We start from the raw sequence: 14,051 nt of genomic DNA on the forward strand, positions 1-14,051 counted from the left end.
CTCCCCATTTCACCCTGGTGCTGTTCAGGACCTGCCCAAAGCAGGTCCCTGGGGCTGGTCAAGGGCAATAGTGGACGTGCCTCTCTTTGTCATAGTAATGTGCAGTGACCACAAGCCTGGCCTTGCTTCCTAGCTCCCAGGAGAAGGGACTGACAGGCTTTCCCTTTGCCCATCCACATTGGCCCCATCCATCTGATAAGCATGGGTTTTATGTGCTTCTCCTATTTTGGTTCAGGTCTCTCCTTCCCAGTCCATACCACTGCCATTATTCACATCTCCTTCACAAAAATCTGCTTGGTTCAAGGCATAGGAGGCTTTTCTATGAAAATTAGGTAATACGCTTGAGTGTGATTCAGTCAGTAGAGATGGAATTGATATAATATCAAGTTCAAAGTAACTTAGTATCATGTAACTTTGCTGTCCTAAACTAGCTCTCCTAGTCCTGATAACTTTAATTCAAATGTCCCCCACAGCACTTGACCACGCTGTCATCTCTGCCTGCATCATACCAGTTTAGTGGCTGGTTTTGGAGATCAAAAGCTGTTAAAGAATTAAGATTTTCTTATTATAGTCTGACTTCAGATCATCCACAGAATGTCTGCAGATATTAAAACCATTTTCTGACTAACTCAGACACAAACAAATTTTAAGTGACAGTTCATCAGGGAAGAAATATACTATTTAATTATAGACACCCCCCTTCCCTAAGTGGCTGTTATTTCCCCCCCCTAATCAGTGGTTTAAAACTATGTTTTTCTTCATTTGAAAATTACGCTTTTGGTCGTGCTCAAGAGTTACTGGCAAACAAAAAAATCACTTATTTTCTTATTGTTCCTCCTTCATAGATATCTGCATTGGAAAAAGGCTTTTGAGGTGTTATATCGATGCTGCAGTGCTCATTACTGTTTAGCCAACTGAGCTAGAAATACACAGTTATTTCACAAGCCATATTCCCACGACATAATTCAGCATCATCGTTTATCCAGTGGCAATGGCTCACTGAGCTCCCAAATCCCTCCCTCGCCGTTTACTTGCAAGGCTGCACTATAAACCAAAACAGTGAAATCAACCCCAAATCTCACAATGTACTGCTTATTTATTACATGTTCAAATCTAAACCACTTTTGATACAGGTCACTCGTGCTAGAAAGTTTCCCTGCCATGAGTGTGATGTTAGCAAAGGGTAACAAAGGACTGAAATGTCATAAATTAAAACTGTGAGATGGAGCCATACCCTTAATTATTTCTTTCTTGTCCCTCCCTTCTTGTTTTACTTTATTGCTTCCATTTTGGTGTAAAGACTTCAAAATCAAAAAAGAGAAAAAAGTCATCCTTCTTGTCTCCCCCGAAATATTCCACATGGAGCAAGGGCCAACCCAAGCAGATACAGCACTACAGACACACTGCTGAAGAAGTATCCAACTTCAAGCTCCTACTAGGACTGTTTACAGATCCTGGATAATACCTCTAGGTCCCAAAGATAACTCTAGCTTCTAGTCCTGTGAGCATCACGCACCTTTGTTAATATTGTGCCAAAAGTCTGCGAGTCAAATTTATTTAAATGTACACTGCACTAAAGAATAAATAATTACAACCCATAAAATGGTTGTTTACCCAGTTTCATTTTAGCTGACATAGAAACACTAGGAATGCTTGTTGAAAAAAAAAAAAGAAAAAAAAAGCGTAATTTTTTCTTTCTTTTCCCTCCTCAAAACTTTACTCTGAGATGGTGGGCTAGGTTCTGATTTCATTTATTCTACTCTAAATCACAGGTTAAAGTGTGAATTCAGAGTACTTTATCTTTCCTACATTAGATGGTCATTCCTAGAGAGCAGCATAGCATGCTTTTGTGTCAGCTCACTGCCAAAACTAAGCAAAACACACTATGTTTGCCATTGTTAAAAAGAAGCCTTAACCTGTCACAATGTAACTTGTTGCACATTCAACCCCTCCTTTACTCGGGTAGGAAGAGACCAGGCTCTCCACTGTTCATCTCTGCCATAAGACACCACTTCTGAATCCAGAACTTGTCAGATGCAAATCCCAGCTCGGTTTCATTTAGAAACCTCCCCTCTAGCCCAGATTACTCTAGATACTACAAAAAAGTATATATGTAAGATATATGTGCATTATAATAGCTTAAAGTAAGGTCTGGGAACTTAAAGCCTCAGGCTGCTCACAGCCACAGCTTCATTCCACATGGACCACAAAAACTTTCCCTTCCTCCTACTGAGAAAGAATGACCAAGTGGCTGATACCACTGGTGACAACTAGAAAGACTTCCCATCTATGTTACACAATTAATGTGGCCCACAGTAATGCCGAAGGGGAAATACTATCACAGCAAGGTCCCCACAGGAAGAACATTGCAAATTACAGAGACCCTGAGTCTATCATGGAAGCCCCACAAAATCTACCAACATGGGTAGCCTCAGTGTCATGACTTTTTTTCTTCCCTGTCTGCACATACTGCTGCTTTTCCCTTCCCCTCCATCTTTTCTATCTCTAACTCCTCTCAGTAAGCAGAGTAACAGAATCCATTCAAAATAGGATCCATTGCGGCTGGGCCCTCACACTATTACATTGATAACGTAAAGGGAGATGAACACAGTAAGCTGGAATTAGCTTTCATAAATGGAGGCAGTTCTCACAGTACAACAGCCATCATCAAGAAACTTTTCACTATACATGTTGGAGATGCAACTTTTTTATTGGCTAGGCATTCAAAACTACTTTTCCTTTGAGCAAAGACTGCTTCTCACTGAGCAATAATGTTAATGCTACTTCAAATATTTCAAATTTCAGACTTAATTGGTGTCTTATGACTTAACTGTAAGAATTCTGAGACAGAAGTGGGTAGATGTTTTTGCTCACATTTTCACATTCAAATTAATTCAAATTAGAGTTTTTCCTTTTTTAAAGGCAATTGAACAGCAGAGAGTACACTGTCTCATAGATCACCCCTTCGCACTGTTTTTCAGGTTCAATTTTTTCTATGCTTCAGATATGAAAAAGCATGACTGAAAGCGGAATTCATCTCACTTCACTTTAGAGACTTATAAGGGAAGCATCTACAGCACTGGAATTAGAGTCCCTTTTTAGACCCTGAAGAGGAACAGCAATAAGGCAAGATTCAACCCCAACATTTTAGATGCTTCCCTAGGATGAGATGAATTACACTTGGAAAGTACTGATTCCTCTGCATTAATTACACTGTGTAGTATAAATATCTACATTTGTCCAAATCCCTGTCTCTTTCAATATGTAGTTTTTCCTGTCTACATACAATCTGTCCATTTAAATGTCACAGTTTTTGAGACAAGGACTGTCTTCCTTCATATACATGTGCAACAAACAGGTCAACAGTATCACAACTGCATGATTGTGGCTTTTATTTGCTGCTAAAATATGAAACGTCAAGAATAATGGCAATGCTAATACCCTAAACAGATAAATAATTACGGCCCATGGAAAAACCAATGGTTTAAATAAGAACAATACTGGAAGCCTAGCTCAAAATAAAAAAAAATTCACAGCCATTGCATGCAACACAACTCTGAAAGGCCAGATATGGGGAGCAACCAAAAAGAAAGCTTTGTCCTGCTTACAAAGTCTCTCCTTGTTGTGGTTATGGACTCTGATCTGTTACAGCAGCAATAAATTTTATGGTCTTTAGTTTTTACAAAGAGGGTGAAAGAGGGACAAATCTCATGTTGTCTCCAGTCTTTAACTAAAAGAAAAAAAAAAAAGAAAAAAAAAGAGGAGCAAGAAAAAAGTGCCTCTGAACAGAGGTGAGGACAAGTGGAGCTCATCTGTAGCTAATAAAGGTTCCTGATCTAAAATTTCTCGAAGTTGGGCTACACTGCCTTTCCAGGTGACCCCATCTTTCCTAAGCTACTTTTTGCTTCATAATTTGCAATGGAAGAGAGCCATCATCTCTCAGTCATTCCGTCCATTAAATATTGCAGGCAAAACTTGGCTGTTTGGATGTTCTTACTAGGATCCTTCACGAACTATATATCCTCTTGGTCTCAGTCATTACAGCTACTGGGCTTGGCAATAGCATGAGGAAAAAAGGGAGAATTCACCTAAATAAAGAGCTTTTGGGCACAAAGGCCATCCTTGATGAATTAGGTACAGGTGGCTTTGTAGTGAAGAGGATTGCAGAACTTCTTCAGGCCATCAGAGGCAGGAAGAAGAGTGTAACCGTGCAGTGCAAGTCAGACTGCTGCACATATTTAGAAAGAAGTGCAACAATCAAAATTAACCAGAAATTTGTAAAATTTTACAGCAGTTCTTCAGACCACCAGGCATTAAAACCTTTGGAAACATCTTACACTCTGTTAACTAAGTAAAAATATAATAAATTATATACATCTCGACTCTTACTGCAGCACCTACATTTTTTTCTGTATAAAACTACTGATGCATAGTTTAAAACCCCACTGCACACAATAGCCTCTTTAGCATGACATATCACCTAAACATGACATTATTTCACCTGTATTCAGGCTGACCTCTCTTTTCAGTCTAATAGCAATATTTTCAAAACAATATTACATTCTTTTGCAGGTTCCCTCTAATTTAATAAAACCTTCTCAAGTAAAACTAATCAGTGGGTGATTTATGTAGTTTTAGATAGATATAGCTTTAATCAAAGCACTAAACTACATGTAAAAGCCAAATTTACATAGAAGAGTTTCCTTTCATGAACAAATAAATGCTGAAAACATAATTTCAAGAAAAACTTGCAAAGAACAAAAAGGGGGAATAGCAAAGTAAGGTAATTACCTATCTCCCTTTGGTTTTCTTTTTTGTACTGTCTTCCCTTTGGGTCGTCTTTCACTTCCTAAACAGGGGCTCCCACCAGGGCCTGTTACCCGTATTGATTCAAGGCCTTTGGAAGATTTCTTAAAAGTAAATTCCACTGGTTCTCCTTCTTTTAGGCTTCTAAATCCTTCCATGTAAAGCTTGCTCTGTAAATAGGAAAAATACTCTTGGTTATCATTGCCTTAAAAACAGTATTTACATTTATAATAGACAGGACAAATTAACCCACCTACCATCCTGCAATACATATAAGCTGAGTAACAGCTTCCTCTGTGTGAGCTATAGCAGACAATACTACAAATTATAGTCCTGGATATGCTGAAAACACTATTCAACACTAAACAAGTAACAAGAACCTATTTTCAGCAGCAGCAAAACTTAAATAACATTTTCCTTTTCTGTGATGAGTGCTATAGATGTAAGAAGCAGAGAAAATGCTGTAATCTTAAAACACCTAATAGGTGTTGGGAACTGAAAAGGCCTGGAAAGAGAGCAAATATTCACTTTAGAGCTAATTTGTTTATGATCAAAATTTTAATTATTTTTATTCTTTATATCTGGGACATGGCTCTGCTGCTCTGAAAATGAATCAAAGATAAAGCAAGCACAAGAAGCAGGAGGAAGGCGCTGAACAAAGTCCACTGAGACGGGCAATTCAGATATCCCTAGTGAGCTGCTAAATTTCTGTTCACTACAGCAAAAATGTTATCTACTTAGCATCATTTATGTACGGATTTGTATTTTCATTCACAGAAAAGGAAATTATCAGCATCAGGGCAAGTGAAATAAATAGTGATAGATCTTTTGCTATTACACTGCAGCAGCAAAATCTTGGACAAACTGAAGTCAACAGGAGCTCACCACTGATTCTAATACAATGAAAATTTTCAACACAACTCCAAATAAATTATGTACAATAGTACAATAGTAAGTAGACTTACAATAGTAAGTCTACATTCCAGGACAAATCTGATGAATCAAACTCTTAAATAAAATGATCATCAAGTTAAATGAGACAGCCTTGGAGTTTTTTTGGGTGAGGGGGTTGGAGATAAAGTGATAGACTCTGGTTGCACTACACTTTTATTTTAGAAGTTACACAGTACATGAATGAGATCAGTTGGACTCATGGATAATTTTACAAAATCCATTAATTTCCACTCAGAGGTTTTCCAGGAGAGTTATAAAACACGTCAAGAAGGGAATCTTCTCTGCAGGTGCCATCCAACTCAGTCACATGTCAAAAAAGCCAAGTGACACTTGACTCTAAATTGCATCTGTTACCTGACAAGTGCAACTAGGGAACATGTACGAATTGAATGGCAATCCCTGACACGGACTTCCTGTAATGATATTATGGGAGGTCTGCAGCACCAACACACTACTTTAGCAGAGCACAAAACCTGACACAGTTCATAGTTCACATACAAAGAGGGAGGTGGTCTCTTCACAAGGATGCACAGAGAATAGGACAGAAGGCAACAGAGCTCCCTTTGAGCTTCTTCAGAGGAAACTCCATCCAGACACAAGGAGAAGTTGCTCACTATAGAAGGAATTAAACAGAGAAGCCCAAAGTAGTAGTATAGTTCCCTTTGCTGGAAATAGTTAAGACTCAGTTTACCAGGGCAATGAATAACCTAATCCAAGGCCCTGCTTTCAGCAAAAGGTTGAATCAGATGAGATCAAGAGGTGCCTTCCAACTTAGGCTTTTCTGTGACTGAGATATCCTAACCAGCGCTGAATCACACCCAATGAGACTGAAATACACGATTCCAGTTCCTGGTTCTGCAGCAGAGTTACCTTGGGGGACCTGTGTCACTTAACTTCTCCCCGTCTTTCTGAAGAGGGACGCCCTTGCAAAGTCTATTTCCCACAGCACTAACAGCTAAGTTACAAATTATAAAATAATTGGGAATATTTATTTTAATGAAACCATGTGTGAAAGCACATGTGCCTTAACTTCCCAAAAACCCAAGGACCAGACCAGCTGAGTTCTCAGAGTCTACCCAGCACAAGAAGACACTACCAACACTGGTCTGACCAAGCAGCTCAGGTGCTTATAATCTTCCAGCAGAAAGTAAGCAAGAACACAGCTCCATTGCTTAGAATATGTCTTATTTTGCTTATCCAGTTGTGCAGTTCTAGTACTCATGGCTCTTCCACCACATGTTGTAAGTGTGAAGCATGAGACAAATAGTTGATTTTATGGGCCAGAGGTTGAGCACTATTTAAAAAGGGGGGGTGGGAGGGGGGAACACCATGAAGGAGTTGCAGGACACATGAAAGAAGAAATAAATAATATCTGTTCTCTTAATCATAAGCTTGGCTTTTTAAAAAAATGAATACATAAGGTACAAAAAAAGAAATATTCAAGTATTCTTACTAATGCAACTGGAAGACAGTAATTCTACATAAACCAATGAAACAAACTACCCAGGAAGGCAGTAGTACTTCAAGCAACCTTCCACTTTGAAATGTCTGTATAGCAATAAGGAGATCTTTGTCACATAATGAAGAAATATCCAAGTTCAGCATATGCCCAAAGAAGACACCACCACTCATCAACTGAAAAAGCAGATACTGCCTGTGGCGTGAATCCATCTCCAGGTCTCTCCACATCACAGAAAATCTTTTTAAAAGGAAAGAACAGAACATCGTGTATTCTGTCCCAAACTAAACATATAGTGGAATGTTCCAAAACTAGACAATGGCAACACATACGGGTGCTAATCACAAGGGAACCTCAAAGGCATAAGCCCTTATTTTCCTGTAATACTGAACACAGCATGGATGCTTTTGTCTTTTTGTTTAATTACAATTTAATGAAGATACAGTTAAGTCTCAGGAAGAGTTACATGCAGTTTTCCTTTGTGAGTTTCACTGTTATTAAAAAAATGCCAAAAGACTGACATCAGATATGCACATAACATTCTCTACTAGTTCAAAATAAGTAAGTACTTGCTTAAAGTGGAACTTATACCAGGGCATTATTAGTACTCTAAAATGATTTCACTTTTAGCAACAGAGCTTCTATTTCCAAATGAAGCACTCTATTTGTAAGAGAGATTTTTAAACATATTTAAAAGACTAAGTAAAGGAACAATTACGCTTTCATGAATCACATGTTACGTGGGTGTATATTTTTTGCATGTTTGTTTTTTTCTGAGCACTTTTAACAACAAAAAATGTTGTTAAAAATGTTGAAAATGTAGAAAAAACCCACTTCAAACTACTTGCACAGTACTTTCCTTGAATACACCTCAACAGCTTTTCAATGTTAGACATGGATTTGGTACTGCCTGACTCACTGTGCAAATGTATAGCTCCCTGTGAGATTCTCTGAGGGTGCAATAACAATTCAAAGCCATTGTGAAAAATGGCATTTGGAAACCAGCAAAACAAATCTAAAACCTGAATCGCTCTTAACTTGTCTAAAGAGTTGGACAAAAAATGTCTGTAAAGTTGATAATTTAATGTTGAAAGATCTAGCTCAGTATTTTCCTCACATTACTCAAACAAAACCAACACAATTAAAACCAGCCAGAGTTTCAAGTCAGTGAACCATTTCTAGAGCCCTGAATGGGGTATATGGGCACACCGCCAACGAACAAAGGGAAAAACTTAAAAGCAACATGCTTTTCCTCGCTTCTCCCTCTTTCAGCTGTCAGAGACTTTACTGTTATTTTTACTAGCAGTCAATACAGTGATTTCAGACTAGAGCTTTTTTCTTTCTCTTTTTTAATTTGACAGGGTGGGGTTTTGTGTGGTTTTTTTTTCTTTTTTCTTTTTAATAGATATCCTATTCTTTCTTAGTATTTTAGCCTATACTGTAAAATATCACACATCTCTGTCACAAGCAATGGCTTGGTCCAAAATGCTGGCAACTTTGTAGTAGTATTAGCAACAACAAATAGGAATGGAAAAATCCATGACTGCAAGTTTACAGAAAGCATTTCCTACTACAAGACAAAAACCAAAACTTAACAAATACAAATATGATTAGCAAGATGGTCCCCAAGAAAAGTACCGCTTCCTGGGCAGTAACAGGGAGTGCTTACAGCTCTCACCAGGGTCGACAAAAGAAAGAGAGTTTGGAATTAAGGATCATTATAGGGGCCAGATTGCATCAGATATTTGTGCATTACTTTTAATAATGTGTGGGGAGTAAGTGCCTACTCACAACTTTGCCATTTCTAGTCAGGGCTGTTGTGGTGGTTTGGGCTAGGCCTTCCTTGGTGACCAGTTTGTAACCAAGGAAGGGTCCAGATTTACCCAGTATTCCCTACGATTTTTACATAAGCCAGACTATAAGAAGAGAGGAGGAGAGGCCTTCACTCTCTTTCCTTCCGGCGGCTTGGAGGTGCAGGTTCCCTGCTGTTGAGTCTGCCGTGTTGGGGAGCGAGGCCTGGCTAGGCCTTGCCGACCTTGGGAGACAGAGGTTGCCGGCGATCGTTCCGGAGCGACTCTCGGTTGTCCCAGGAGAGTAGTGAGATATCTTCTTTGCTAACTCTTTTGTTCTTTAGTTACTAGATCTCGGGCTACTGATTGGGATATATATATATATATATTTTTTTTTTAATTTTAGTTTTGTTCCTTTTCCCCTTCCCCTTTCCCTTGTGAAATTGTATATAAGTGTAAATATATTTATATATATCAGTTTGGTTGTCCTCTCTCTCGTTTTTCGGGTTTTTCTTAGTTTTTTCTCCCTCTTCTCTCTGAGGTTTTTTTTTTTGTTGGGGGGGGGGGACTTCTGGTGGTAAGGTTTGGAGACTTGGCAGGGAGCCAGCTTCAAACCATATCAGCTGTGAACAACTACTGTTGCAGACATTAAATCCTTTAGAGGAGAGAGGAGAAAGTTATTTGGTGGCATTCTGCTTACATAATTTATTTTCTGTATCTCTCATTTCTGCCCCTTTTTATCTAGTGATTGATCAATTGCTTAGTACAATGACCAGATGCCACTAGTATGCCAGGTTTCCAAAAGTAAGAAAACTGTTTTCCCTCCAAAATTATCTACAATTAAATCCAGACATGAAGGAAAGCATATCCTGAAGCCCAGCCACAGTAACAACTGTTAAGAAAATCTTTCCAAAACAACCTCATACAGTTCCATCAAGAGCCAGCAACCTTTCAGTAAAGCAAGAGTACACAGTAAGAAGACACAGAAGTAAACCAATTTACACTGGATGCATACTAATGCTCTTACCTGCAACAGGTTAAAACCACTGCGAAATAGTATTAGTTCCATGATACAACTTCTGCTACAAGGACTTTTGCTGTCCACCAAAATTCTATTTTAGCAGGTTTGTGAAGACCATGTATTTTTGCAGGCAGAATGCTGAAACAAACAAAAAATCTACTACTCTGAACAACAACCCCTCTGAGAGCAACACGCAGCTCTGCTGCTCTAACACAGAAATTGAAGACTGGGCACTTGCAAAACACCTCACCAGTGCTCCTACTGACCTCAAGGGCTTGTTCCTGGTCCTAGAGGCTTATCTTGCACCAAATCTGGCACTTCTTTCAGTCCTCCCCATAAGCCAATTTAACTCACTAATCTGACAGGAAACAAACTCAGTTTAAAAAGAAGGGGGGAGGATAAGAGGAAGAGGAAATAGAGATAGATTTTTGTTTTTCCAGTGAGCTAAATCTATTCACAGAAAGGTTCAATGAGCTCCAGGGCATACATAATGGAAACGCAACTTTTGAGATGAGAGTGTGTTCCTTAATATTTTAGGTAAAAAAGAAAACTCTACCGAATTACAATTTTTTTTTGAAGTTCAGCATAACACAAATTAACTTTAAAATCAAGCTACAAAACACAACTTCTCAAAGATTTGCACTTCAGCTCTTAGACAATGAAGAGCCATGTACACTACATGTATACAACGTTTATGAGAAAGGGTGAGCTACTGCAAGTAACTTTACAGTAGAGAAAGAACTGGTACGTAGGCAGTAACCACAATGCAGCTGCTACACTGCAATTTCACATCTTTATTTCTTGGAATTTGTTTCTGTCTTGAATTTCCACCATGACCGAAGTCATGTTCATAACCTTGTTTCCATTCATCATCCTGTCGCTGTCGCCACACTGTTATTCTTCTTACTGAGAAGTGTGCAGAGGTATTTCTTTAGCTTTTGAACAAAAAGGATCTCTCTAATTCAAAACCATCCTCCCTATATAACAGAAGGATTTCTTCTTTCGCAATTTATGCATCTAAAGGAACTTTTACTAACTGCTTTAACTCTTAAGAAGTTTAAATGAATTCTAACTCAGGTTAATACTTTCAGTTCTTGTTTCACCACAACTTCCAAGAAATTACTTCCTTTGATAATCTACTCCTTCTTTTTGCATTAACTTTTCTCTGCCAATATCCCTCCCAGGAAAAGGTTCTCTTCTAGAAGGATAAGGTAACTTCCTATAATTCTCTTTTTCCTTTACCTGGGATTCAAGTTGAACCTTTTCCGTATTTAAGCCTCCAGTACTTCAGCTCACCTATGTTCACCTAATTTAACACGTTCGTCTTAAATTGTTACTGACTTTTTGTTATCCCATTTAACTTAAACCAAATAAACACAGTTCATGTCTTATCTTCAGTTTTTTAAACAATCATATTTTCTGTAAGGTCAGCAATTCCTTCCAAGTCCAAAACAACACAACTTCTATTCCGAATTACTCTTTTGAAAACTATTGATTGTTGTGCACAGAAATATCACATCATTATATCATCACTGGCACTTAGATATAGCTCTGGCCTACTACATAGCCTACCTATAATGTTACTATACCTACTAGTATTCCTCTCTCATTGTTATTACATTGTCTGTATATAAATTTAAGTTCAAGATCTACAACGAGTACTTCATAATTCCTTCCCAAAGTGATTTTGGCCAAACAGAGTCTATTGTGTCCATGCTACTGTTTGTTTTTTTACACAGTGCCAACTTCATTCATGACACCTTCCTAATTTTCTGCACAATTTTCCATATTTGCATTCAGGCCACGAATGTTATTTGATCATGTTTCTGCTACCTCTATATCTAGTTACACATTCAGCACCAGCTGTTCTAATTTTGTATACTAATAAAAAGAGCCTGGACAAGAAGCATATCTTTTGTTTTTTCTCCCTGACATCGCCCCTCTTTTCTTGCTGTAGTAAGTGTATTTTTTTGTTAGTGCAGCACCTACATAACTAGCGTTCTGCTACTTTCACCCTTTTCTCCTTTGCATAAATTTTTCTCCTTTGCACATTTTTTTTACTGCATGTGCAATTCTCACTTACCCAATTTTCCTTTTTCTGTGCTTTAATATTAGGCATGAAAATCAAACCAGTCTCTTCTCTCATTTCTTAGTTTGTATTTTCTCATCAGTCACATTGGGCACAAAGTAGGAGAGAATTGACTCACTTTCGTCAGTTTAAAGGCCTCACCAAAGTCTCACATTAACTCAAAAAGAAAACCGTTTACCTCTTCTTGGTAATATCGGATTTCTGCAATGTTTCTGCTCCCTGAATCAGTTCTATGCAGTCAAAAAAACCACCAGCACACCTCAAAAGAAGCCTTGTGAGTGCGCAGCCATGGCATGTAAGGCTGTCCTGTGCAGCACCTTGTCAACTTACCACTTACAGTGCCTCAGTGATCTCCCGAAATCACACCACTAATCCCAGACAGATTATACCCTCTGAAGTTCACCCACTGGGAAGCATCTTCTTCTCCTTATGTCTCCCAGTGGTCAAATACCTCCAAGCTCCCTCCTCAAAAATGTTCCCTTGCTACCAGCTGCACACCGCCTTTTGGAGTGCCACAGATCCCCCAGGATGGGGGCCCTTCCCTTCCTTTGCCAGCCACTTGAGCTATTCTGCCCTCAGGCAAGTGCAGTCCCTTCATGCAACTGAAACCACCTCATTCTCTGTTCCAAATACCCATCTGATATAAGGCAGTTTTGCAGAAACCGAAAAGCTCCTTCTACAAAGATTAGGAAAGGACAAACATGACCTCTTGTGCAATCGATAAACAGGGCAGATTATCCCCTTTCTGTTTTCATTAGGAGGACGCACTTTTCCCCCCCATTTTTTCTTCTTTTATGATACAAGGGCCTGATGTCGAGCTGAACAGACTCTCCAAGACATCCTGATATTCAATCCATTTTAGTGAAGCTTAAAGTGGAAAACTTCCCAAGGGGGAAGAAAACCAGCATAACTGTTAGGTGTACCTCCTCCCCTGACAACATGACATACACTGAAAAATTCATGACAACGGTGAGCTACTTTCATAGTGTCCACCTAGGCACAGTATTTTTCAAACCTCTTCTCTGTTAAGAACACAAATTTCCAAGGCAGACGCCAAAACAAGCCATTCCTGCAGCTCTTCTTCTATTAAGTGAAGAAAGGAGGTACTATACTAGACCTTTTTTTCTCCCTTTACGGGGGAAAAAAAACCTCAAACCCAAAAAAACCAAAAAACAAAACCCACGAAGAAAAATGGAGTGGGCCACCAGAAAATTACTCGACCAAGTCCGGTTCTCTCATTTCTTCCACAAGGGATACAAATACAACAAAATCTGCAAGATGGATTTGGCCAAGATGTCTCCTGTCAGGCATCTCTCCTCCAAGTTTAATGGTGAGGACAGAACACAGTATAGCTATAATTCACTCATTTTAAAAAACATACTGAATATACTGAAACACAGTTCTCCTCTAGCAGATCTAAAAATTAGCTGATTTCAATGTAGATCATCCCATAAACAGAGGGGGAAATGCAAAAGCACAGGAAAGAGTAATGTACAACCCACAGTTTGCTGCATTTCTCAAGTACTGAAAGTGTACTCTGGTAGAAAGCACAGACTCAATGGTAGAGTTATCACACCTAAACCACAGCTTCCTCCAGATTTACTACACCTTTCTGGTGTCGTTAACCATGTTTTCGGAAAAAACTGCAGCACCTCTATTTTCCACACCTGCCCTACAAAGTCTATGAGCTTCATTTCTGTGCTCCTCTATACACCCTCATGCATGGGAAAGACAATCCCCTGTGCCAGAAGATGTTTAAGCTATATAAAGGTTTCTTATCCACCTCCCTCATCACCTCCCACTATCCCAAGAGACTGCATATAATTAAAAATAAATTAGGCCCAGATTGTGATCAGCTAATTCAGATGTAGCAGGATCTCTCTCTGCACATGCAACTTTGCCTTCCTCTACATAAAAGTGGCCCGAGAGTCA

General features: G+C 38.9%; 1 protein-coding gene across 1 annotated transcript in view; it reads right to left on the minus strand.

The window, feature by feature from the left end:
* The window catches only part of LIN28B (lin-28 homolog B), a 95,694-nt gene that overhangs the window by 36,384 nt on the left and 45,259 nt on the right, over nt 1-14,051 (minus strand). Inside the window, exon 4 of the mRNA XM_027694151.1 lies at nt 4,792-4,976. Coding sequence (XP_027549952.1) covers nt 4,792-4,976 — 185 coding nt within the window. The remainder of the gene's footprint in view (nt 1-4,791; nt 4,977-14,051) is intronic.

The sequence above is a fragment of the Neopelma chrysocephalum genome, unplaced genomic scaffold (assembly GCF_003984885.1).
Source record: "Neopelma chrysocephalum unplaced genomic scaffold, ASM398488v2 Primary Assembly neopelma1_23, whole genome shotgun sequence".
Lineage (NCBI taxonomy): Eukaryota > Metazoa > Chordata > Aves > Passeriformes > Pipridae > Neopelma > Neopelma chrysocephalum.